Source organism: Poeciliopsis prolifica, unplaced genomic scaffold, assembly GCF_027474105.1.
Source record: "Poeciliopsis prolifica strain line A6 unplaced genomic scaffold, Auburn_PproV2 SCAFFOLD045, whole genome shotgun sequence".
Lineage (NCBI taxonomy): Eukaryota > Metazoa > Chordata > Actinopteri > Cyprinodontiformes > Poeciliidae > Poeciliopsis > Poeciliopsis prolifica.
In genome coordinates this window covers 4,401,906-4,429,455 of record NW_026562420.1, presented here as the reverse complement: position 1 = coordinate 4,429,455, position 27,550 = coordinate 4,401,906, and the positions used below count along the sequence as shown (strand labels likewise).

The 27,550-nt window shown below is 38.5% G+C and overlaps 1 protein-coding gene across 2 annotated transcripts in view; it reads left to right on the top strand.

Annotated features, from left to right (window-relative positions):
• The window catches only part of afap1 (actin filament associated protein 1), a 78,654-nt gene that overhangs the window by 39,459 nt on the left and 11,645 nt on the right, over nt 1-27,550 (top strand). The window contains exons 4-13 of one of the 2 annotated variants that reach the window (XM_055056528.1): nt 10,210-10,318; nt 10,452-10,663; nt 11,627-11,806; nt 13,960-14,046; nt 14,669-14,744; nt 17,866-18,018; nt 24,522-24,733; nt 24,826-24,971; nt 25,062-25,176; nt 27,070-27,312. In XM_055056528.1, the coding sequence (XP_054912503.1) occupies nt 10,210-10,318; nt 10,452-10,663; nt 11,627-11,806; nt 13,960-14,046; nt 14,669-14,744; nt 17,866-18,018; nt 24,522-24,733; nt 24,826-24,971; nt 25,062-25,176; nt 27,070-27,312 (1,533 nt within the window). The remainder of the gene's footprint in view (nt 1-10,209; nt 10,319-10,451; nt 10,664-11,626; nt 11,807-13,959; nt 14,047-14,668; nt 14,745-17,865; nt 18,019-24,521; nt 24,734-24,825; nt 24,972-25,061; nt 25,177-27,069; nt 27,313-27,550) is intronic. The other variant, XM_055056529.1, reaches the window with a different exon arrangement.

Sequence of the window (27,550 nt, the reverse complement as noted above, 5' to 3'; positions counted from 1 at the left end):
TTTTGAATTTGTTGTCTGACTGGAGGAGCATCTTAGCAACTTGATACTCATTGATTGTGGTTTTCATTCCTGCTTGAGTGTATCAGGATGCAGGATAGGAATATTTGTCCAGTATCATTGACGTTCAGCTCAGATGAATGCAACCTGGACATTGGGTCACTTTTGAATCGGATACATATCGGATACCCAAGTGGCCTATGTCACATTCGAAAAGAGTCTGACCTGTGCTGTAAAAAGATCAGATACAGGTGGCATTGCGTCAAAAAAATTAGAATTGGGTCTCTTCGGGATGCAGTGTGGACACAGCCTAAGTTCCCATTCTCACAGGAACAATTTTAGGTGTAAGTGCAAAAAATTTCTTGTGAATTACACATCAGTTTGATGTTTTGGAAAACCAGAAACAATCACTGTTGAAACGTGGTCCCATGGTGGATAAATTTCAAAATGCTAGTATTATGCTGTATCATTTTTGAAATGATGACAGCGCAGCTGTATTTCTCTCTATCCTGCATGCTCCTCTCTCACAAATAACAATCATGCTGTCGCTTGGTAGTGTTTACTGTTTTTTTGCATCATTCTGTGGTCATGTTACAGCACCATAGATTGGCCCATCATATCTTCTCCAGTGCTGTGCTGTGTTGTGTGGATGTCAAAAATGTTCTCAGTAGTTTACAAAAATCTATTGTGTGAATAGCTTTTGCTTTGCTTTTCATCTCCAGGATGTGCTTTGTTCAAATGACTTACCGGATGTCTTTCCAGTTAACTGGTTGACCAGTAAACTCTGCCATTTTGTTTTGTGTCGGTTGAACACTAACTTTCATGGTTACTCCGGCAACACTAAAACCATGATAGTTAGTTTTTGTTGCCGCAAATTAAGTTGAACAAATGTAAATGAGACTTTCCAAACTGCCAGAACACCCAAGCACAGGTTCACATACTTGTGAGACATCTCTACATGTTGACAGTGAAGTGGCAAAATTTATTTATATATTTTTTTTCTCCATTGGATGGAGAAAAAGCTGTTTGGACACAACCAAACAGCTGTTTTGTAAACTTATAGTCATATAAAGGATGCATGGATGCTATGATATACAGAAAAGTAGCTACTATTAATGATTAAAAAAAAAAATCATTGTTGTAAATCAAACAGGCCTAACTGTCCTAACCTGTGGGTTCCTCAGGGTTCAGTTCTGGGTACATCATCATTTGCTTTTTATATGCTTCTTTTAGCAGGCATCTTTAAATCTTTCAATTACATTTCTAATTGTTTTTATTCACTTGTATTTGTCATCAGCTTGATAAGCTGTGCAGCCTAGTTTACTGCTTAGTTCAAATTAGTGAGTGACTTTGAAGTAGTTACCTTATTTTTAGACCACAATTATATCTTCTCTTGAACTGCACCTATTTGTAAATTAGTTATGGAGTCACTTATTCACATTTTTTCTGTGGAAATTATTCATAGCAGTTTAATCTATTCACAAATCTTTTCTTCTTTTTTTCTTGTAAGGGATTTCAGAACATGCAGCTTGCAAAACTAAAATAGCTACTCTCAATCCTACTTGGCAAGCTGTCAGCTGGAGTTTGCGATGCAGCCTATCGAGGAGCGCTATTCATTTCTTTTACGGATTGGATGAGCCCCCAAGAGCAGAAATTAGGAAGATAGTAGATGTTAGCGTCTGTGGTGGTGCCAATAGATTCGGGTAGAGTCCAGGCCTTGAATGATCATTTGTGTTTTGAAAGCAAAATAGGAACAACACACAATTATGCAGGTGGTCATAATGTTGTGCTTGATTGATGAATATAACTTCTTGTCAACCTTAAACATAAAGGTTGTTTCCACAATGGACCAGTTCTGCTGGTCCAGAATAATCTCTAGAAATTGAACTTTTGTGATGGAAATAGTTTTTGCAGAAATAAAAGGATCCATCGAATCATACAAGAAAATTGAGATTCTTAGAGGAAGTTAATAGAGATATTATTTGTGAAAACACTGAATTTGATCCAGAAAACCACAAATCTTTAATTGGATAGCTTGTTTCACTTTACTGCGATACCAGTTCGTACTCCACCTACCTCAAATTCCCAGATGAATTGTTCTATTGATACTTCATGAGCATGGTGACAGATTTAACTGTGCTGCTCTGCATTGGCACCACGTGTGCTGTCTTTATATTCCTTTGTAAATCATTTGGTATGTTTTCCTGTCTGGCATCAGGAAAACATGCCAGACAGGCATGCATAATGATTTATGCATGATTATGCATAAATCATTATGCATAATCATGGCAGTGAGTGACAACATGAGGAGCATACATGACTGTATGCTGACTGACTGACATATATTGCAGATTGTAATTACAAACCAGTCTCCTCTGGTGACACTACTGAGTATGTCTGAGCTGAGCTGATCTGATCTGATCTGATCTGATTGTGATTTTCTTTTCAAACGTAAAAAAAAGTAAGAGAAAGAAAGCACATATTAAGCCATCTATCATGTTTGTTCCTTTAACATACTGATTGTGGTGAATAAACATGTAACATTAATTTGGTGTTAGACTAAAGTCTGGAAATGGAACACCCCAAATTTTCCCTTTCTGTCACTGTGTGTTTAAGGTAATTTCACACATGTGCAGAGTTCATGGAAAAATAGTTCTCCTAAATACTGTTGAATGGAAATCCTCTTCCTGCCAGTTCAGTCTTCTGCTTTGAAATGAGCCACCCTCATGTTTCCACACACAGTCTTGCATAAGCTGCTCTGGCAGAGATAGAACAGCCCTCCTCTCCCTTCCTCTCTTCTCATCCCCTATAGCAGGGGCGTCAAACTCCAGTCCTCAAGGGTCGGTGTCCTGCAACTTTTAGATGAGCCTCTGCTGCATCACCTGAGTAGAATAATTAGGTCATTAGCAAGGCACTGGAGAACTGATCTAGACAAGGAGGAGGTAATTAAGCCATTTCATTCCAGTGTTTTGTATCTGTGGCACATCAAAAAACTGCAGGACAGCGGCCCTTGAGGACTGGAGTTTGACACAGAAAGAGCTATTAAACTTTTTGCATGCTACATGTCCACAACCAGACAAACCATGCTTCAGTCATTGGCAGGATAAAAGCTTGGCATGGACATTGACCCCATTTACTCAGATAGGCTGAGACATTGAGTGGATTTTAGTAATTAATGACAAAAATATGAAAAACAAACTTACAAAAAACTCGGGGAACATAGGGAACCAGAGCTGAACAAAACAGGAATCCAGGGTAAAAAGACAGCAGGGTCACACAGAGAAAAAATGTGACTTAACAGGGAAAGCATGGGATTAATAACCAGCAAGGAGAGAGGGCAGCAGAGGTGTTTAAATTAGGGGTGCACCAATTTATTGGCCAGCCAATTTAGCCATGCTGATTTTCTTGATTTTGGTAATCATCCGATACTTGCATGTGAAGCCGAGCTCATGCCCCAATCTTATCTACCCCAGCAAAAGTCTAGAATTCAGCAACTGTCCTCTTCTGCTATCTTGTAAAAGAGGTTTGACTGACACACTGGCCCACTGGCTCATATCAGCATATTTTCAGTTAACAGTAGTCACCCCAGTGTTGCCAACTCAGCAACTTTCTTTCTACATTTACCAATGTTTCAGGCAAAAAAGATTGGTGTCAGATGAAATCAAAATCATCAGGTCATGCTTATTAAAGATCGGTAATTGGCAATCAGCCAGAAAACTGCAGTTAGTGAACCCCAAGTTTAAATACTGAGAGAGTGAATGCTGGAACAATATACCAGCATAACCCATTAGCTAATGTGTTGTGGGTGTGAGGAGATAGAGAGAGAAAATGGCACAGCATGCAAGGGAGAGTACACAACAGGGGAACCAAGAAAATTAATCTATAAGCAACAAAGAATAGCTAGACACAGATAGATAGGAATTGAACATTAAAGTAGAATCATTAAGAACTAAACTAAGGAAAAATGGAAACAAAGCTGATTTAATGAAAGTGACTAAGGAACACAAAATAATAATGACACTAGAAACCAATAAATCAAAACCCCAAAACATCCCACAGTCCCAACATTATTTTTAAATTCTTCTCTCCAAAAAAAACCTAGAGGCCTTAAAAAGATGCTGGCCAATACATTTAAGTTGTTCTGTTGATTGTTTTAGCTCTATTGGATGCTATAGTTCAGAGGTCGGCAACCCAACATGTTGAAAGAGCTGTATTGAACCCAAAAAACGAAAAACAAATCTGTTTGGAGCCGCAAAAAAGTAAAAGCCTTATATAAGGCTTATAATGAAGGCTAAACAGACTCTAGGTGTTTATATTAGCGTGTTATCAAAATGACTAAGTGTATACATAATTAGTATTCATGATTAAGTGTTTATTTTTCCCTGCAGTGCGTCCTGGAAGGAATGACGCATCACGTGACTCTTCTGTTGTACGATGGAGCTTTATGTTAACCTTCTGTTACAATATGAATGTATTTACAAAATTAAAGAAACGCAATAGAGAAATCAGATTTTTGATATCATTTTTATTATGAAGAGCGACAGGGAAAGTGTCTTTTAGTAACACGGAAAATCTGCCCCCGAAATGCAGTTTGCATAACGACGATCGCTCTTTGTGAATAATCACCGTCAAGCGTGTGATCAAAAAAACTACAAACGGAGTGTAATAAAATGGCAGCCTTTTGAAAACGTAAAGTATATAAAATTAAGATTTTAAGTTCAATTTCTGTGCAAATGCCAAGCAAGTCCATGCAACAGTAACACAAAGCAGCCATGAGCAACCCGACCTGAGGAACGACACAAAACAATATCGCTAAGTGTCATTCTAAATGTATACTGATGAAAATTACTGTATCGCTCATTTATGTATGTTTTCAGTTTTTAATTTTTTTCCAAGTTTCGGCTTTCATTGAGGTGCGCTCCGGAAAGTACGGTCCTCTTTTAGTTATTTGACAACTTGTCGCTGCAGAGCGAACATTCAGGCAACGAATGCAGATGATTCGGTCCAAGAATTGTAGAATTGAATGTTTCTTCTACACATTTTTATAGCATTGGAAAACGTTAAGAATGATTGTGTCGTGTTTGTCCTCCTACAGAAGCCATATTAAAACAAAAAATATATTTCCCAGCCCCATCTTTTCCCATTTTCAAATATTTTTGATGAAACTCCAAAGAGCCACTAGGGCGGTGCTAAAGAGCCGCAGGTTGCCGACCCCTGCTATAGTTGCTTCTAGCCAGTATTCCAGTCACACCGTCAGATGGGTCATTCAACATGGGGCATTCAAGGCTCTGCAGCACGCCTGCTCAAACAGAATGTATACCAGTCCTCATGCTAGCAGAAACACAAATTATTTCCATCTGTGTTGATTTTGGAGAGTACAGCGAACCTCCCCTACCTCATCCACCCTTTGCACCCTCCCCTCGTTCCCTGTCTTCGCCTAAACAGTCCTGGCCTAGCTCTGTAGAGTGTTGCTTCATACAAACATCACTTTAATCGTGTTCATTTTCTTTGCTGCACTTTGAACAGAAAAAGCTTTTGGATATGCAGTTGTAATTAATGTAGTGTACACAGTAATCTGGATGGTAGTCTCTGAACAAGATCTGTCTCCCCTTTCTGAGACAGATAACCCTCTCACCCTATCAGTATTCTGGCAAAACCCTGCTCCATTTCTGACGGTTTGGGGTAACCACAGAATGCAACAGAATGCATCCAGTACTGCAGAGGCATCTGCAGTACTGGATGCCTCGTCGCCCCTCCATGGACCTGACTCAGAAGCAGAGTGGCATTGCCTGGCAGCTTTCGTCATCGTGGCCGGCAAAACACTTCCATCCAAGTCTGATATCAGTATCTTTCACTCTATCTCCACAGCTCCAATCACCCCTTCATTTCCATTACCATCCCCAGCCTTTCCGCCAGCCACAGTACCCCTAGTCTTGGGGTTTCAAGAAGCACAACTGTCTCCTGGTCGACAGGTAGTGTGGCTGAAGGCGTGGTTGGTTCCCAGACTCCTGGCTGCCCAGTCGTCTCCAGAGCCTTCCGCAGTTTCCCAGTCCTCTGAACCCCGCTGGCCTTCACCCATCTGAACCCCATCTTGGTCTTATGTCACCAGCCACCGCAGTCTTCTCACCTCCAGCCCTAGTAAGCAGGTTAATTAATTCTCCGCCATCAGCAACTGTGTCCCTGACGTCCCCCAGTGCACCTGAGAGCGTCCCTGTTCTCAGTACCAGCCCTCCAGCGAGTCTCTCAGCACTCAGCTCGAATTCACTGAGCCAGTCCTGCCCAAGCTCACCGAGCCAAGTCTCCCCCAGCAGCCGAAGCTGCCACCTGGCTTACCTGTTCCTGGTCTTCCCCGCAGTCCCAGCCAGCCTCAGGGCCACCCGTCTCCGCCTCTTCGTGAGTCCCTGTGGCCACCTGGCCGCCTGCCTCCATCTTTTTGTGGATAAAGACTGCTCTACTGCCGACCGCCAGACTTGCCATGACTAGTCCTTTTCCTACGCCGTTGCTGGATTTGTTTTGTTTTCCTTGGGTTTTAATCCCACCTGTGTTTGTGTTTCTTCATCCGGTCCTGGTCTATGCTGTCACTTGTCTATTGTCATTGTCCTTGTCTGTCCTACTTGTTTTGAGTTCCTTGCCTCAGAGTTCACCATTGCTGCCTTGACTTCTGTTTACCTGTGAGAGCTTTGATTATATCATCCATTTTCATCAGAACCTGGATCCTCTGCTTCCATCCTCGCCATTTTCTAACCACAAATCATGACAGGCTTCTTCAAATTCACTGTAATGCAGACCTCTTCAAGATATCTTTCCTTTCAACAGCCATCACTATCTACAATAACTCTTTAAAGAATTTGAATGAATATGAACATGAACTACAGCATTTAATTTCCATTTAGGATGAATTTAAATTGAATATTTAAATACATATTTTTGAATTTGAATTTGAATGTGATGGTTCAGTTTATTTTTACGTCGCATTGGCCGAGAAGGGGCATGTGATTTCTGTTCAGCAAAGGGAAAGTGTGCAGCTCTGGTTAGTTTGAGAGCATATCATCTGCACATAATAACTGCTGTAAGGCTGTGGTACTTTGTTGGGGAATGAAAACAAGAAAAAACAATGCCTCTCTCTGAGCTTAGTCACTGCATAGCAAAGCAGTAGAGTCATTTTCTCTGGAGTAAAATGTAATGCATTATGTTGCAAGCATGAAAAATGCTTACCTAAACACTTAGTTTTTGAAAATTATTAATATTTATGTTTTAAAAAGAAAAAGTCTCTGTTGAGTAAGATATGGAGCAGCAGCTGTCTGTTCAACAGAGCATTTCAACCAATGTACAGGAGTTCCATTCGTTGAGCAGGCATTGTGGCCTCCTGTTTGACCCGTCAGGCTCAGTTCTTTTGTTCTTTTCACTTCTCTTCCTTCCTATCCTCCAATCTTCCTTTCCGGGTAAATATTTTTCTCCTGTTTCAGGCAGGAAAGAGGAGAATTCTGGAGAGAGGAGAGAACTCTAGCAGCAATGTAATTTGAGTTCAGTAAACTGCTGTTTCCCTTAAAGGATACCAGATAAGGTTTTTGCTAGAGGTCTGGTCCAACAATGAGAGAAGGGAGTGGAATATTAAGGGAGGGAATGGGGTTTACTGGCAAAAAAAACTAAATCTGGCTTAGCATGCTGAAAAAGAAATAGTCGCATGACAGAATTGTTAGCTATTTTCTCTGCAGAAAATTCAAATTTTTTCAGTTGTATTTCATGTAAGCTTCTAACCCTAGAGGTTACTTAGTAAAATATTCTTAACTCTGTTGATGACAGACAGTTGATTGGGAAGTGAGGCAAGAAATAATATGTAAATAAAAGTGAGCAGAGTTCTCCAGGAGGTTATGATGACATAATTGGGCCAGTGGAGTCTGCTCAAAAGCTCCCCATCAACATCACTTTCAGGGCTACGGAACAGATGAATATAAGGGTGACTGAAAAAAAAAAATCTGATTTTCATTTCAGAATTCTGACATTAAGGTCAGAATTCTTCTCTTTTTCTAGTGACACAGTACAGAGTTGAGAGCAGTTATGAAATAATTAATTGACTGACTTAAGTAATCTTAAAAATGTGACTATGGTGACTTTTAAGGGAAAAGGTGGTTCATAGGAAGTGATTCACTGAGAGATGATTTGCTGTGTGACTTGTTGTCGCAAACTTCTTACTTTTCCTTTGAAAGTTGTTATGAGTTGGAGCAGCTACAATCCCAAATGTTGTGCTTTAGTTCAGTGGTCCGCAACCTTTTTATCACCGTGAACCAGTCAAGGCTTGGCAATTTAGCATGACAAGCTAGATCAATTTGGATCGAAATTCAAATTCAATTTGAATCCCCAGGGGAATTGTGGGAGTGACAGGGAGGTGAAACATCAGACAAGGTTCCTGCACAATTTTCAGTTTTTGGCTCCTTAGGACAATCTGGATGCCCGCTTACTGAAGAAGACTGTGACAGCTGAAAACCACGATTGTTATTTGTGATAATTGTAGCCGAACAGCCTACAGTGTGTGGTGTGTTATGTAGAATGTGGGACTGCTTCAATCTAAAATTAGGTCTATCCGACATGTTAGATGTCTCAGCCCAGCTTATGGTTGACTGGGAGCGAGAACGCAGCCTGTTGAATGTGACAAGTAGCCAATCAGAAAGCATGGTAACTTAAGCCTTCTGGGAGTGATGGGAGACAATGACACCCAAAGTGTTGCTTATGCACGTGGTGAAGCAGTTTTGAAGCTTCATTGCTTCATTACCAAGCCAGTCGCTGCATGTCATGCATAGCGGGCTTAGAATGTGGAAATAACGTACCCGGATAAATCCATTCTCCTGTCTCTTCTCTGGGCCTTTTCCCTTCGCAAAGTAACTTTCCAAAGAATCTGATCTGTTTCTTACTCATTTTGCTGCTTGTAGGCTCACTGTTGGCGTGCATAGTGCAACTAAAAGAATTGGGTGAAATAATTTTCAAAATAAAAGGTTTTCTGGACTCATATAATACATAAAATGGAAATATTTAATTATTTCTTGTGTAGCCTTATACCAATTGGTCCATGGACCAGTACCGGTCTGTAGCCCGGGGCTTGGGGACAACTGCTTTAGCTCACTTCATTGTAATAGATGGGTTGTAATAATGTCGGTAAGTGAAAACTGAAAGGTGACCTATTATGCTTCCTTGAATAGGTTAGGACAGGTCTACAGGCTCTACTAAACATGTTTATTAAATTTTTTTTTTTTAATTCCTAGATAATGAGAATTTAGTTTGTTCAGTTCTTCCTTTTTTGAGCTCCAAAAAACCACCTGACCAAACATGCTGGAGCTCAGCTTGGGTTGCTATGTTGCTACAGAGCCTGGCTCTGTTGCATTGCTAAGTAATGGTGCAGTGCCCGGGTCTTAGGAGGCGACAGCATTTGGCTTCACAGGGAATTTCTCAAAAGCATTGCCACATTGTGCATATGGCGCCCCATACACATGAAAGGTTTGCTTTCTAAAATGGATTTCAGTTTTAAAAAAAAAACCTACAGAGGCCAAAATGCTATTTTTACTTTCATGCTGTATATTGCGCTAAGCATGGAATAGATAAGTATCAACCTTATGCAAGTTTTTTCAATAACTGCAGCATCATAATTACATTATGTTGCCAAAGTATTTGTTCACCTGCCTTGACTCACATTTGAGTCCTAATCAATTGTTGATTACAGTTCAGCCTTCAACACAACAATCCTAGTTTGCCTCATCTCAAAATTCACCAACCAGACTGTGAGATTTGGTCCTCATCTCTCCTCTACCGGCACACTGAGCATCGGTTCCCCATAGGGCTTTGTGCTGAGCCCCCTCTTGTATTGCCTCCACCCCCAAGACTACCCAAAAACAATTAACACCCTGAAATAACACATTCACTACTTATATGATAGTTTATGTGTATGTGTACATATAGAAATTTAACAGATTTATATTGTAACTATCACCATATTTCTGTGTATATTGTATAGATTGTCCTACGTTGTTTGCACTGTTTTTGACCCGGCTTTAATCTCATTTTTATTTGCAGGAACAAACAATAAATTCTAATTTTAATCAAAGAAAACTTGGTCACTTAATTGTGCTATAAAATTGCACTATGTGGCTGGAAAATACATTATAAATTCCCTTTAAGCAGATATTATACAATATTCTCATCGGAAACTTGTTCTGTTTGTAGACTCCAAACAGCGACCCTCCTCCTCTGCCCAGCTCCTCTCTTCCAGAAGGTTACTATGAGGAAGCAGTTCCCTTAAGTCCTGGAAAGGCTCCTGAGTACATTACCTCTAGTAAGTAATAAGCCAATATATATTTTTATTCATTAGTGTAATATGTGTCTTTATATATAGAAAACTACTAACCCTAACATAGTTAGCTTATTTCTGGTCAATGAAATTAAGAATAGATTATGTTTCCTCTCAGACTATGATTCAGATGCCATGAGCAGTTCCTACGAATCGTACGATGAAGAAGAGGAAGACGGGAAGAGTCAGAAGATGCGTCACCAGTGGCCATCTGAAGAGGCGTCCATGGACCTTGTGAAAGATGCCCGTATCTGTGCTTTTCTGTTGCGCAAGAAACGCTTCGGCCAGTGGACTAAGCTTCTGTGTGTCATCAAAGACAACAAACTACTGGTGAGAGATTGTCTAAAAGAAATACAGACAGAAATGGTTGAGCATAAACGTTACATGTGTGGATGACCGGCATCAGATCTTATTCGATCTACATGGGATGGAAATAATTACTTTTTTTAGGAAGATTTTGTTTCTCTTTATTTAACCAGGTAAAACCCCATTGAGATCTAGTTCTCATTTTCGAGAGGGACCTCTGCCGGAATCTGCAACACATAACAATGTGGTTCCACAAAAGTCAAACAAATTAAAACCAATGCACAAGTTTAAAACTAATTACAAAACAATTTAAAAACAATTACACTGGTTTCTTAGAAAAACGTTGCATGTTTTTAAGAACCATTCAAAATAAGCCCAATGAAATCCGATCTGACATCTTGAGTTCAGACTGGAGTTGATTCCATGCTGTTGGAGCCATCACACCGAATGCACTTTTCGGATGTAATTTTCAACATGGATGTGCAGCCGACAAATCTGAAGCAACTCTGTGATGCTGTCATGTCAATATGGGTTAGATTCTCTGAGGAATGTTTCCAGTACTTTGTTGAATCTATGCTGCCAAGGAGTAAGGCAGTTCTGAGGGCAAAAGGGGGTCCAACCTGGTACTGGCTAGGTGTACCTAATAAAGTGAGTGCATGTACAGTGACAAACAATAAATTATTTTCTGTTCTATCTTTTGCCCCTCTCTCACAACCCGCTTTTCTGTCTGACCACTCTCAAATTAAGGCCACTGGAACTAATAAAACATTATACAAATGGCAAGAATGAAGTTAGTGGGAAAGTTTAAAAAATTTACTAACTTCATTTGTGGATTTTAAAAAAAATCATTGTTAGTTTTCCAATTGTAAAGCTTTGTGAAAATGAACTTTTCTGGTTGTTATTCTTGCCTGTGGTATTTAAACATCTGGACCAACAGTCACATTTGCATCCACTAAGCAATAAGCCATCTGTTCCTACTACTTTTAGTGCTACAAATCTTCTAAAGACCAGACCCCACAGATGGAGCTCACTCTGTCAGGATGCAGCATCATGCACATCCCCAAAGATGGCAGGAAGAAGAAGCACGAACTGAAGATTGTCCACCAGGGAGCAGATGCCCTGGTGCTGGCAGTGCAGAGCAAAGAACAGGCCGAGGAGTGGCTCAAGGTAATTCAGTGAACCAAGACCCCACGTCAATAGTCCGTCGATATAAACAAAAATATCTGGCAGAGACTAAGTTTGAGTGTGAGGAAAAGTTAAGTGCAATTGTTACAAGTTTTGAGAAAAAAGTCATGTATGAGGGTCGGCTTTAACTAAACCAAAACACACCGAACTGTGACTACCGTATTTTCCTGACTATAAGTTGCAGTTTTTTCATAGTTTGGCCGGGGGTACAACTTATACTCCGGAGCGACTTGTGTCTGAAATTATGAACACATTATTATATCATATCACATGTTGTGTTCACACTAAACCGCAAGAGGGCGCTCTAGGCCTGTGTTAGCGGAGTTGTTTATAAGCGACAGCGAAGATCAAGATTTATTGATTTGGAGTGACACGGATTGCTTGGTAAACTTGTTAGCATGTTATTGATGCTATAGTTTTCTGAATAACTCTTAATTATTAACCATTCAGGACACTTATTTGATATTATGAGACCCAATATAATGTAAATTTAGTCTATTGTAGTTAGGGCTGGAACTTCAACATATTCATTTCTATTAGTTAATTACAAACATGTCACTCTGACACAGAGTCAATAGATTATTGATGTAATAATCAATAGATGGCACAGAAATTAATGTTTGTGTCAAAGACACAAACATTAATTTATATTAGCTGCTTCTCATACCTATAATATCAATCAGCAGGAGACGTGATTAGTTGTAACAATAGATTTTGGTGGAGAAATATTTATTTTAGATGTGAAAGCAATGCAGCAATTATACAGTGTGTATTGTCAGACGAACATCGCCATGTTGTTCATATTGCAATGCATTCTGGGTAAAAGACTAGAGCAGTAAGTCTGACTGCTCTAGCACCATCCAATCAAAACAGTGAAGCAGCTTAAAGTAACGCCTTTAAGCCTTTTTAAAACTGAACCAAAACGCATTGAAATTGATGGGAATGTAGAAATCACAGGAGGTAATGAAGATCAGGAGGATCAAAGAAAGGAAGAGCGCAGTTATCTGTAGGAGCCTTCAGCTTTATAAATGAAACTGAATGACATGTACCTCTGGTTGAACTTTGTGATCCACCAAGGACTTCTATAGTTCTCTGTCCAGTCCAGTAAGAGCTGTAACATACTGCCGCAGAGTTGCAGTATTTCACAGCGCTGTCTGTCTGACTTTTCTCCCAGCGGTTTTTTGCTCTCTAGTCAGGTGTTCTGTCATTTGTGAATAAAAATTGTGGGCATGCCATTTGTTCTTATCTTGTGAGTGTAACAATCACTTGTTAGAGCCTTGAACAGTTTTGCCCGTACAGTGACTCTTTGTTGTGTCACAAACAGCATTATTTTAGTTAATAGGAAAATTACAACACATTTAGCCCAACATGTGTAATTAATCTTGGATCCCTTGAATTAAAAGTCATATTTAGCACCCAAACTCTGACTCCAGTTTGCTCAGTAGTACAGCAGGCAGCCACGGTGGCTCCCTCTTTCCAATCGAAGAAATGCAGTCCGTTCCCACCCCCTCGGCCTCTGAGTCGCTCTCTTAGCCAGACCTATGGAGCCACAGTCTGTCATTTCCCCAACCAGACCCAATTATGCTTCCTGCAAGCCAAAACCCGACAAGTTGAGGACGCCAGTGCAGCCAGAGCCAGTCTAGAGTGCATGTGGACCGGCGCTTTTTAGTGTGTTAAAGAGTGTATTGACGAATTTTCACATTTCCCACTACCCACCATTTGGGTTATGCATGTAAATCCCTTTCACTGCCAAGCCAAGATTTGATATGTAGGGACCACCTACTTCCTCTACAGTTACTAGAACATTGGGTCTCCATTGCTTTTGATCCCCTAACTGCCATAGAGAAGGCTAATATATTAGAGACAGGGTAGAGACCATACATGTGGACCTCATTGGAAGGCTTTCTACATTGAGCTGCTTATTTTGATATGTTGCAAAAAAATTTCAGAAATTATAAAATGAGGAATCCACATATTTGTTATTGACCTTTCTTATTGGTTTATATTCTGCCAACGTGAGTTGACATGTTGATGAATAAACTGAATTCATTCTGCCCTCAGTCATCATATGGGTTTTTACATTGATACAATGTCCTCAGCAGTCTAATTAAAATAGCGTTCCTTCTGTTTTCAAGGTGATGAGGGAGGTGTGCATGAATGGAAGTGCAGACCTTGATGGAGCTGCATCTGGATTACCTGTCCTCAAAGCAGAACTGGAGAAGGTAAAATTAAAGCCCACAGGTTCTAAAGATTGCCAGCGTTGCAAAGTATGTCTGTTCTTTAAGAATGTTTTCCCACCTGATAGTCCTGTAGACTATCAAATCTACCTGAGGGAAACATTTTAAAAATTAAAAATAATTTTGCCTCAGTGTTTCAAATTTCCCAGGTTTATTTTCTTTTAAATAATTGTATAAGATATCCTCTGTCCTAGTTACTATTTTTGAACTATTTACTTGGTGACATACTTGATGGACAGGGCAGAATATGGTTTTCCACAAAAGGTGGGCAAAAGGTGGACAGTTAACCAAATTGGTTGTTAGTGCAATGGATGCAAAGGGTTAAAGCATAAAGTGCACATTTATCATGTGTGTTGATGTGTTTGCTGCAAATTAGAACTGTACTAGTAAGTTAACACTACAGATTGAGTCGGCCTTATCAGCCAGCTCAACCTTCTACAGAAATTCCTGGAATTTTTATGTTGTACATTACCTTTAGATAATTAAAAGTCATATTTCTTTTTTAGATAGCCACTTTTGAACTGTAGTGCCTTTTTAGTTTTGAGGAACTATGCTGTTTACTCTTTTAATTCACTTCTCTTCTGCTTTGGTGATTTTCTGTTGCCAGAGAACATCATCTGACCGGCCAAGCTCAGATGGTGAAGCAACCCATGAAAATGGACACAGTGATGGCAAAGACCAAGGTGAGAGTCATAGGAAGTAAACAATGTGGAACATTTCAGTTGATCTCAGCAGCATGTAAACATACAGTTCATGTCATCAGGGGGGAAATATAGGACAATTCCAATGGCCCCTGAGAGACAAGGGGCCCTCCAGAAAGAAGTTTGTTTTTTTTCTTCATAGAAATAGAAAAAAATGGGGCCCTGTCAATTACAAAATTAATTATATTGTGTTCTTTAAATTATTTTTATCAGTAAAAAAAATTCATGTCACCACTCAAAGACCAAAACACACACATCCATATTTGCACTGAAGCTCCCAATCCCCTCTGGACTGGCATAAAATGGTTCCTTCTTGGAGCACTTGATAATAAAGTCAAGTTTTCAAAAAGACAAGAGTCTCAATTTGTAGCTCAGTTTTTCTCCAAGAGAGGTGAGTTGACTGTGTGAGGTTATCAACCATTTAGCATAGTTAGCTTAGCTACAGACTGTTTGCCTCCATTTCACTAGCATTTAAAGAAAGAGGGGGAAAATAATCTACCAACATATTCATATATTTAAGTTGTACCTGTACCTTAAATATATGACGCACTTAACGGATGTGTCAGTCAGCAGCAGCTCTAACCCCAACATCAGAATAATCCCTCCTCCCTGTGTTTAGTAACGAGCTAGTTAGCTAGTTTCCACGGAGTCTATGTATATTTTTCATGTCTCACTGTTCCTTTTACAATTACACAATAGAACAAAATATTTATTAGTGACATAAATTCAAACACTCTATATAAAACACAGCCTCTTGTCAGTCCAGATAGTCCTGCCTTCGCTTGCATTTAAATGACAGATATCTGTTTCCACATCCCTCCTGACCCATCCCCTCCTAAGTGAAATTAAAGCTGCAGTATGCAACTTTCATTAACAAAAAGTACACATTTGTTAAGACTGTCAATGAATTGAAATTATCTGAGAATAATTTAGTTCCTCTGCCTTCTCCCAGTGTTCTCTAGAAACAACCAATCAGAGGCAGGAGGCGGATTTTAGCGCTGCAAATCACAATCTTTAGCTGTCAGTCGAAGGTCAGGGAGGAGCTGGAGGAGATTCATGTTTTCACAGATTATCTGTTTCATATCAAACTGTCATGACAAGAAAGCAAGGCGGTTGCATGCACTTAAAACTGTGCCACTTTTTATGGATTAGGTAGACTCAAAAAATTTGTAACAGCAGGGAGCCCAATCAAATTTTTTGTCATGGGGCCAAAGTTTCCTGGCTGCATGTCATTACTGGGTACACAAAGCTTTCCTGTAAAAGTTATACATTTGAGAAAAGATAATGACTGAAACCCTTCTGATCAACTTATAATAAAAATACATTTACACAAAAAATAAACAGTGACTGATGCACAGTGGTTTCTCCACACCAAAGCAGTGTGTGTTTGGTGTGTTTCTGTCAAAACACACCAAATATTTGCCATCAGCAGGCTAAATTCATGTGGAAACAAGTAGCACTTTGATTGTCTTTTCAATTATTTGGGTCATCAGCTGAATGTTAGGTCTGTGCTTTTGTTCCCTCTTCTTTTTTTCCTCTGTTTGCCAAATTATCCTCAGTTGGTTCAGCTTATCAGCCAGACTCATACAAAGCAAACATAACATTGCTCATTTTCTGTCAAATCCCATCATGATCAGCCATGTTCTTTTAGTAAGGTGTCACACAGAGTGCTCATCAACTAAAGTAAAAGTTTTTTCTCAATAGATTTTACGTCACCTAATAGCTGAAAAAACAGTTTATCACATGTCACCTGCATACAAAGCTATACACACAGTGTACACTTGTAACCAGAAGTTTATGTAAACTGACTAAAAAGACACATTAATCTTTTTTTTCACTTTCTGAAGTTACATCAGACCACACTTCTCTTGTTTTAGGTCTGTTAAGATTACTCAAATTCTATTTTTTAAATGCAACAATAAGAGAAAAACTATGTCAAAGATTTATTTACATATAAACATTGAAGAAAAACCAAGATGTTGTCAAGACTTTGGAAACTTCTATTAGGTTAAAGTGTCTGTATAATTTTGATGAATCTCTTGTTCATATTTGTTGAAACTGTCATGTTGTGACACTTTACTATGAGGTGGGTAATCTGTGAAAACATCAATTTCCTCCTCATCCTCCCTGACCTATGATTGCTGTCTGAAGAAATGCATTGCTCCCAACAACCAATCACAGGAGGAAGGTCTTGGCAATGCTGCTAAATTTACTAATGGTGGAGAAACACTTTACCATTTCAGGAAAACCATTTGTCCGCTGTCATTGGTGGTCATGCTAACTATCCTGAGCATTCACAAGATGGCATGCTAGCTCCAGTGTACCAGAAAGCAAGTGGGCCAGAGGAAGACAGGATGAGCAATGCCAAATGAGTTTGTGAAGTCTGGTTCATCCTTAGGAATAATTTACAGATTCTTGAAGGTCCCACTTTCTTCTTCCCAAATAAGAACGTGGCACAACATATATGATATATCAATTGAAGCAATATATATTTGGCCTGTAGTTGAGACCTGCAATCTACCAGCTAACACAGATTTAACAGCGGGAAGCAAGGGGTATAATCAGACACTGGGTCAGTGTGACCCTGCTGAGGGGCACACAGGGTTATATGGCATTTTGTTCTAATGCAGACACCGTTAAAGTAATGCACACGTAGTATCACAAACCCAGCACAAACCCCAGTTTTCACTAAACAAATAGACCATGCTGCACTCTAAAGACTTGGCTAACTAAATGTCTGCTGTCCCGCCAGCAGGATAAACCCAACTATGTTTTCTCTTCTCTCTTCATATAAAAACTAGAACAAACCAACTTGTTGCACTACTGGAGATTTTTGGATTTAAAATAAGCTAAACTCACAGATGATAGAGATTACCTTTTGATTATAAATTTGCTCCTTGTTTATAGTAATATTTGAGGTAGCTGTTTCTCCTCGTTATCTTTACTGTACTGATTTAGTAATCTACATAAGTGAGCAGGTAATATGTTATTCCCCAAGCTTGAATTATAGCAGTGAATGTTCTGCAGAGGTATTTCTACTGAAACAATGCAATGTTTTAATCACAAATTGTGAATTATGACACAAAAGCCTTGATTCTTTCAGGAAAAGCAAAAAAAACCTCCAAATCAGAGCAGAAAATTGGGACTGTTGGAAAGGGAGCCAGCAAGAAGATCACCAAGATCATCAGCCTGGGGAAGAAGAAGCCATCCACAGATGAACAGACTTCATCTGCAGAGGAAGATGTTCCCACCTGTGGTAAGACTGGGTTTCATTAATCAAATTTAGAAAATGTCTTCTCAAAGGCATGACTAATGACAATTCCTTGTTGGAAGGCCCTGCTCATCAATGCACTGATGACTTCTTGGTACCACATAAAACTTTCAATTTCCTATTATTTATAATCACATTTACTCTCAACATTCTACATTGGCTTTTGTTGGAACAAGGGACGTAAAAGTTAGGACAATTCCGAGGGCCAATGACCGACAGGGGGCCCTCCACAAAATATTTTTTTTTATTTCTCTTAAACTAAAACTGTTAACAATTACATACAGCTCTGGAAAAAATTAAGAGATCTCTAAATTTTGTTTGAAATTTTGGAGACATGTCAGTAATTCATAGAATAAAAGAACAATGTTAATTTCATGCACACATATGAAGTATAAAGAGTAAAATCAGAGATCTGGCCATTTTTTCTAGCATTGTATATACATGAAACAGAATCTCCCAAATACATCAGACCTGCCAACATCTGTTAACATTAATGAGAGACATGAGCAGCTGGGACACAGTCCCAATGGGGTCTGCTTCCCTGGAAATGAAAATACAATCTACTATGCATCATTTGAGAAACATTTTACTAAATCCATAGGGTTAATAAAACTAAAACCATTAATTATCAAGGCAGAAGGAGCTTAACTGAACTTTATTTGAAAATTATACTTAAATATTGCATTACCATAATTTTTATCTGAGCATTATGTGGCTGCTGGTCTTTTTCTTTAAACAAGAACGTTTGTCCATCTATGGAAAAGTGGAAATTATGAGTCAGGGTTTTACTATTTCAGTTCACAGTTCATGAAGTGGGTCTATCACAGTTACAGTACAAAACACCTTTCTGTTCACAGACACAGAAACATCCTGACCCTAAAGAACACTGCACTGTTCTTTAGTTTTACCTTATTTAAGTGACTCCAGGGAGGTTTGGGTAATTAATTACAAAACAACACAACAGTCACTAATCAAACTTCAAAAAGAGTAATTAGCAAGGCTAAGGACCGGGAACAGACAAACCCATTATTTATCCAACTATTTTGCATACATGCAACATTTTGTACTGAACAACTACAAAATACTCTTTCACAAAAATTATTCTAAATTAATTATGTACTGCATTACCACTTAAAATTGCTCATTACAAAAAAAAAAAAAAAAAAACAATAAAACACAAAGCATAATAGTTTGCATTGGAAATTGCTATCTAAAAGAAGGTGCTGATGATACAAGCCTGCCCCCTGATAGCTGGTTAAAAATATATATACAATGGTCTTTACTGGATTTTTGTTTGTTTTTTTTTTGGAGGCTGGTTCAAGACCAAACCTACCACAGTATCAAACATCTGGAGCACTTAAAAAAGAATGAAACAAAACAACAGAGCAATATTTCAAAGTTTGATATATTAAGTGAGCCAAAGAGCCACCTTAATATAGTGGCTTGTTTGCAGATCCTGATTTAGCAGATGGAAAATGTGATCCTATCTCAATACCACAGCTAAAAGTGCAGTTTTGTAACTGTTAACTGTTATTGTAACTGTTAACTGTTATTGTAACTGCTATCTCATAAAGTAAAATTGTGAAGTTTAAAAAAATTGACCAAAAGACATTTATTTAGTATAATTTCTTCAATAATCTTAGAACATTCCCAGTTCTAAGATTGTTGCTTGTAATCATGCTGCATTGTGTTTGATGAGAAGTTTCCAATTGAAACAAAGAAATCCCTGTTCTTTAAGTAAGATTCAAACCAGTCGAGCACCGAACCGGAGAGTCCAACCCAACTCTCCAGTCGATTCAGTAAAATGTCAAAAGCTGCACTGAGGTCCAACAGAACCAGCACTGTGGTTCTCCCACAGTCTGTATTTATATGGATATCATTGAATACTTTTATGAGGGCAGTCTCCGTGCTGAGCGCAAAAAACAGATTGGAAGGAGTCAAAATAGTTGGTCATCATGAGGAAACTAATTGTTTACACAGTTTTTTCAATAACTTTGCTGATGAATGGGAGGTCAGAGGTCAGCCTGTAATTCTGCAGTAGTGATTTGTCCAGATTGTTCTATTTTAGCAGTGGTTTGATAACTGCTGTTTTCAAAGCCTGGGGGAAAACACTTGATGTAAGCGATGAGTTACTATTTGGATCAGATCAGTAACAATAACAGGCAGGACTTTCTTCAAGAAATGTGTGGGAAGGACATCCAGACAGCAGGAGCTTGAACTTAATTGACTTATAATTTCTTCTAGGATTTTATAATTAAATAGTTGAAAGTGGGTCATTTTTCCTGTATTTGTTTTGTTTAGGTACAGCAATAATTAATCCTCTGATTTTTTGAATTTTCTCTGAAAAGAAGTTGGAAAGCTTGTTCCATCAGCATTAGATTGAATTCAGATGGTAACATCATGGGAGGGTTTGTGAGTCTGTCAACTGTTGCAAAAAGCTCCAAAGCATTGTTGCATCTCCAAAATGTTTTATGTTTTAGTGTTGCGTGATAGTTACTCTTTCTTTATAGATGTCATTATGAACGTGAAGTTGAGTTTACACCATTGTCGTTCTGCCCTGCGACAGAGTTGTCTTGCAGATCGAACTGTTTGTGCATTTTTCTGTGGAGATTTCTTCCTACCAGAAACAACCTTTCGTTTAATTGGAGCAATGGAATCAATGATATATGAAACTTCAGACTGAAAATCATCTACCAACTTATCTACATCATTACAGTTTAAGGGTGAGGAGGAAGAGATTTGATTAAATGTTTCTGCTGTGTTTTTGTGTGAAGGAACATTTGTGACAGCAGCTGTTTGTCCAAGTTGGTCAAAGAATAAAACTTTCAGATAACAGCAAAGTGATCCGACAGGGCTACATCAGTTACAGAGACATTGGAAATATTCACACCCTTACTGATAACCAGGTCCAGTGTGTGTCCTTGAGTGTGTGTTGCTTGTTTGACATTTTGTGTTAAACCAAAATTTTCTAAAATATTAGAGAGCTTTTTTTAATGTCTGCTGAGTATGTATTTATTCGCCACTCACCATTTCAGCCTCCTTACAATGGTCCATTCTGTGCTTTGGAGAAGGGACCTAAAATTTTTTTGGTGGAGTTGGGGGATAATCAGGAGAGTATTGCGGTGGACCGTTTGAAGCCAGCTGATGTGTTACCCGGGGACCCAGTTGAGTTGGCTCAGCCACCTCACCCTGGTCGTTCCTCAGTTTTTTCACCCATTTTTCCAGGTCCTCCCCTTCCAGCTGGTTTATCCCCCTCAGGTGGGCAGTTTGGTAACAGTCAATCTGGAGAGTTTTTCAATTTCAACCCCTATTCCTGTGAAAAGAAGCCATCGTGGCCGACTTACTAAACTCCCTCCCCATTACTGTTTGGTATTTCAATTGTTTTGTTTGTCGCTGCTGTTTAGTTTTTCCTTTGTGTGTTGTCTTTTTTGTACTTGTGATGTTGTTTCACATGTTTTTGTGTTTGGGACATTCTGTGTGTTCACTGGGGGCCTTTCTGCTGAATACATTGTATATATTTCACACCTGAATGTATACTTTTATTGTGAAGGGGAGAAGGTGACAGGAGAAGACATCGTTTGCACTTCATTCTATTTTTTTTGGTTTTGGTTGGAAGACATTGAGGAGAAATCAATACTCAAATAACTTTTTTTGTCTATTTCTGCTGACTTCCACATAGTCATTATTGTTACCCTTAGTATTGATATGAGTGTGATAGGAATGTCTATCGGCCAGTTATGTTACTATGTTAAATACGGAACACGACGTTTAACAGTCAAATATGAGACGACTCATATTTCAGGGGTGCTGAGGTACATGGCTCGATTCGCCACTAGCAACTATTGATTTTATAACCAGGCAAAGCCTTGGCATTATTAATGGTTCACTTATGTTTATTTGCACACCTGGTATCACTTTTGCAAATGGGCGCTGTAGAATGTGTTCTATGTTTTAGATGTTACAATTTTTAGTAGCCAGTATGATACAAGTTATTTTGGAAACTACATACCTGCTGAGTTTTGAATTTTAAAATAATGATGCTACTGTCAGAACTGGGTGACATAATTATGTTATAATACGGGAAATTTACAGAAAAATACTAATACAGGAGCACATCGGAATAGTTAGGTAAAATATTGTAGCTTACTGGTCAACATGGGACTACCGTTGACAGGTATGAATTCGGTTATTTACGGTGTTGTGAAAAAAGTATTTCAATTCTTATAGTTCTTTTACGTTTGATTATATTGACAGATTTCACTGGACAAAGATAACCTGAGCAAAAGCTCTGTTAAATGCTAATTCCATGGATGAAGGCAAAAAACAATCCAAACTGACCTGACCTATGCCAAACCCTAGTAGCCTACATTTTTTAAATTTAAAGGATAGGATGTCGATGGAGCATTCATCAGAATGTTCTACCCGTTTCACATTCACATCTTCATATGCTGAATTCCCTAATCAGAACATCCTACTTCTTTGAACATGGCAATGCACTAAATTATTTAGTCAAAATACCTGATAAATATAGTATGTGGGTAGCTTATATTGGTGCATTAAGACCCTCCCTCAGAAGAGCCTACCTTTTAAAAATATTTAAAATACAGAAGTTTTTGTAAGGACAAAACTGTGTCAGACAGGGAAAATAAGTTTTTATTGAAATTAAATTAAGCACAGATATCTACAAATACAGATCACCACAAAATCTTTTTTGCCCATTAATACATTGTATAGCAGTCTTCATCAAATGCAGCACAATAAAAATGTGTCCTCCGAACATTTCTGTTCTGTGCTTAAAATTCTGTGCTACGCTTAATATACACTATTACATCTTAGACATACACAGTTTCAGTCCCACATAATATCGCAATGCGCTTAGTATGTTTTTTTAAAAAAAGAAGTATTATTAAACTAAAATATTTCAAAGTATTTTTTTTTTTTTTACCAAAATATTTTATTGAGATTTTCCACTTTAGACATACAATCATGTAACTATCTGAACAGGTTCTCTTTGGAGTTGTTACATGACGGTAATTATTCTCACTCAACTCAGATAATCAAAAACCAAAGAAAGAAAAAGAAAGAGAACAAAAAACACAGCTTCTCAAAAACGGGGGTATTCAAGCAGATTACAAATTGGTTAGATATAAATGTACATATCTATACAGTATGACACACCGCAAGTTCTAGCAAATCAGAACTCAAACGAACCCTCTGACAAGTCTAAGTCCTTAATCAAATGAATGAAAGGCCCCCAAATCTTCTCAAAAAGATACTGTTTGGATTTCCTAATATATGTTAAACTTTCTAGCGGCAAATTAGACGACATCTGCTTTAACCACTGTGTGACACTGAGTCTACTGATAAGCAATACATGTTTTTGCAGCTAATGAGCTTATATTTATAAAAGTACATTCTTATTTACTAAAGTTACAGTATGTTTCTCATAGTATAAAGCTGACAGGAACAATTTAGGATCCAGTGAAATTTGCTTTAAGATCATTTTTTTTCAATTATCTTTCACCTCTGTCCAAAACGCTTTGATTTGTCTGCATTCCCACATGCAGTGTATTAGAGTCCCTTTAGAGTTACACTTTACATAAAGATCTGAGATGTTATTATTGTATTCATTTAAATGCACAGGCGTAACATAGATGCACATTAGCCATTTCAATTATAGAATTCTAAAACGGCTGTTTATGGACATTGTGTGAGTTTTAATGCAATTCCTTTCCCAATCCTGTTCACTGATAATTGATGATAGGTCCAAATTCCAGTTTATAAGCTTATTATTTGAGTTCTCTCAAATTATATTGTACTTTGAAATATTTTAAAGTAAAAATGTTTATTTTACTTTTTTTTACAGCAAAATAAAGTAAAAAATGTTTATTTTGTCACAAAATCTTTTTAAGTTTTTGTGACAAAAAGCTCACAAAAATGTATTTTGTCCTGATTAACATTAACACCAAGCAGTGACTTTCTGGTTTACAGTATACAGTACAGTAGCAACAATTCAGTTGGCAAACTAAAGTCAGTTCTAAATATGTTTCCAGGCTGCCTGTCAGGTAAACTTAAAACATAAAGTAAAACAGCAGCTTAATGAAAGCCAGACATAAAATAAATTAAATGGAGCTTACCTTAATCTTTGACTAATAAAACAAATGAAACAAAACTTCCACAGGTAGGATGTATCGATAAGAAATCTGGTGAGTAAGCAGTATGGAACATAGTGTGCGTATTACCACAAGGTAGGATGGATTGATGGGTAGCACAGGTAGTCAGAACATTGACCCTAGAGTACTGGAGTTTGACACGAGTGTTACATCAATGTAGCATGTCTACTTTGGAGCCAACATCTTGATTTAGTGAAGTCAATTGAGATTCCTTTTTAGGATATCCTTTTTGTAAAGCTGTCTACTATGTCAAGACAGGACACCTGAGAAGCAAATAAGAAATCTGTTATGGACTGCCTGTGTTTTGACTGACAGGTTATCTGAACGTGCTGTCCAATAACCGTTGGCGTGAACGCTGGTGCCGCCTGAAAGACAACCAGCTACTCCTCCACAAAGACCGTGACGACCTAAAGAGTCACATCGCTTCACTGCCCCTTCGAGGCTGTGAGGTCAACCCCGGCCTCGACCACAAACACCCTTTCGCTTTCCGCCTCCTTCGTAATGGCCAGGAGGTGGCAGTGCTGGAGGTGAACTACTGATAGGACTCTGGAAGACACTTACTAAAGAAGAGATTCATTGCACTCATGTATTATTACTGTGTTCTCTGGTTTTTCTTGAGGCCTCCTCCTCTGAGATGATGGGGCGTTGGTTGGGGGTGTTATTGGCCGAAACTGGCTCTACCACTGACCCAGCCACCCTGCACTATGACTACATAGATGTGGAGACCACCGCTAACGTCATTCAACTGGCCAAGCAGTCCTTTTGGTGAGCAGAACAGCATTTGCTTTCTGTTTTCAGCTTTGTTGCCTACCCCTTCATGAGCACTCACATAATGTTATGCTTCTATCTCTACAGTTTCACCAGTAAACGTGCTATCTCTCCCAATCCATACCTTGACAACCAAGTCAATGGCTATGCCTGTCCCTCCGGTATGGCTCTACACTATGATGATGTGCCTATAAATGGAATGGTAAGGACACCTGGGCACTTTTATTGCAATGTTTCATAAAATTTCTCTTAATCTTGAACGTTCAAGTTTTATTCTCCCCTTGCAACAACAAACTTCATTGTGTTTTACTGGAGCTAAAACACAAATATATAACTGTAAAGTCAAGGGAATTGCCTTGATGATTTGTTGTTTTCAACATTTTAAATTAATAAAAATAAAACAAATTGAGATGGATATTTGTGGTCATACCCTGTTTACCCTCAAAACCCTTAAATAAAATAGAGTACTACCAATTTCCATCCATCCATTTTCAAGCACCTTTGTCCCTAAAGGGGTCGGGAGTTGCTGGTGCCTCTCCAGCTATGTTCCGGGCGAGAGATGGAGTCAACCCGGATAGGGCACCAGTCTGTCGCAGGGCAACACAGAAACAGGACAAACAACCACACACCACACACACACACACACATGCACACACACTCACACCTAGGGAGAATTTGGAGACGTCAATTTACCTGACAGTCATGTTTTTGGACTGTGGGAGGAAGCCGGAGAACCCGGAGAGAACCCACCATGCACAGGCAGAACATGCAAACTCATTACCAATTTCCATCAGAAGCTATTTAATTAATAAGCACAGACACCTATTTGGTAATTAAATGAATGTTAATGCAGCTTTTCTTTGAAGGACTCAAAGGTTTGCTGAAGAACACTGGCCAGTTCCTCCAGGATTTCTCAATTGTTTTTGTGACTTTTTTTTTGGCAATCATAGACATCAATTTCTGCTTTAGAAACATTTGCAAGGAATTTTGTAATATTTCTAACTCATTAAACCCATTCCAAAATCTGCCATGTTAGACAAAAACATTTTTATTATATAAAAACATTTTTCTCTTTAACAATAGCTCAATTTTTGTTACTTGCCTCATATGTCATTGACATAATGTAAAGTTGATGCAATAGAGTAGTACAACTCATCACGTAAGCCCAATATTTTTGACTAAATTATCATTCTCCTACTTCTTCTTGCCATCTTCTTGGTTGTTTCCATTTCAGTTTTATGAAATAGATCTGTTTTGATGCAGCTGAAAAACCACCTTATCTTAGAGGAAAAATATTTGATCAAAAAATGTGAGTTGTTTTTGGATTGGTCAGATTCCATCAAGTGGATTTATTTTCATACTCTCAATTTGCGCAATTTTATGGTTCATGGAAGCACAGTCATGTTCATCAAATATCCAACACAAACTTACTGTAACTTCACCACGGTACTAAAACATTTAGGGAATGAGAAGGACTCTTCAACTAAATGTGATTTTAGTGTAGAGTGGGTGGGGTCATTGCCAATCCCTCTCCAATCTGCAGTCAGGGGTTTGTGCAAAACACTTAACATCCATCCATTCATTCAACCTCTAATTAATCTGGTAAGCTATTCTGGACATGTTCCTATTTACAATAACAACCTGGCAGGGAAGAAAAGGAAGTATTGAGAACAAACAACATTATACAGTTTTTAGTTATAAATCCACCAAGACACATGGGGCTGAATGCAAAGACTCAGATGATTGAAATAATCAGATGATTATTTGTGAAACATGTTCAAGACAATTATTCATTATGAAATCTTAAAAACTAGGAGTTTAAATACTTTTGCAATTGAATGTAACTTTTAGTAATATCTAACATTATCTGGATGGTTAATGTTACCAGGTATTATTATCCAGATAATGGTTAACATTGTCCATTAATGGGTAATGTTAGGGGTGGGTGGGTATCCAGATAACGTGACATATTGACTCTCTGCTTGTACTAACTGTGACCTCTTCTCCTTCCTGTCATCCTTATTTTGTTGCTGTTTTTCTTTTTTTCCATTCCTTTTCTTCACCTTGTTTGTTTGCTTTCCTTGTCTAACTCAAGGAACTTGAGTTGCAGTGCTCCACTCCCACCACACGGGGGGGGAGGCAGACGAAAGAGGAAGTGCAACAGAAGAGTAGAAATCTGTATGAAAATATGCCATCACCTCAACTTGTGATGCGCTATTCCTCCAAAGCTTCCTCTCCCACTTCCTCCTCCTCTTCTGCTGCTCACTACAAATTTCCTGTTTCTAAAATATCCTCTCGATTCCTCACTGATGACCATAAACCTTTGGACTCCACTCAGGTGACTAATTCATAAACTTGTCATACAAACTCTTCTGCATTTATTTCTTTTTTAATCGTCACTAACTTACTCCTTACCGATGACTTAGCTCTTGCATCCCTTCCATTATATTTTCTGTTTCCCTCAGATCAACTCCTAGATAATTTGCTTCTTACATTGTTTGCTCATTTAAACTACGTTTTAATATTTCTACATTGCCAGACTCCTTTTGCAACCAGATGAGGCACCACACAGGCTA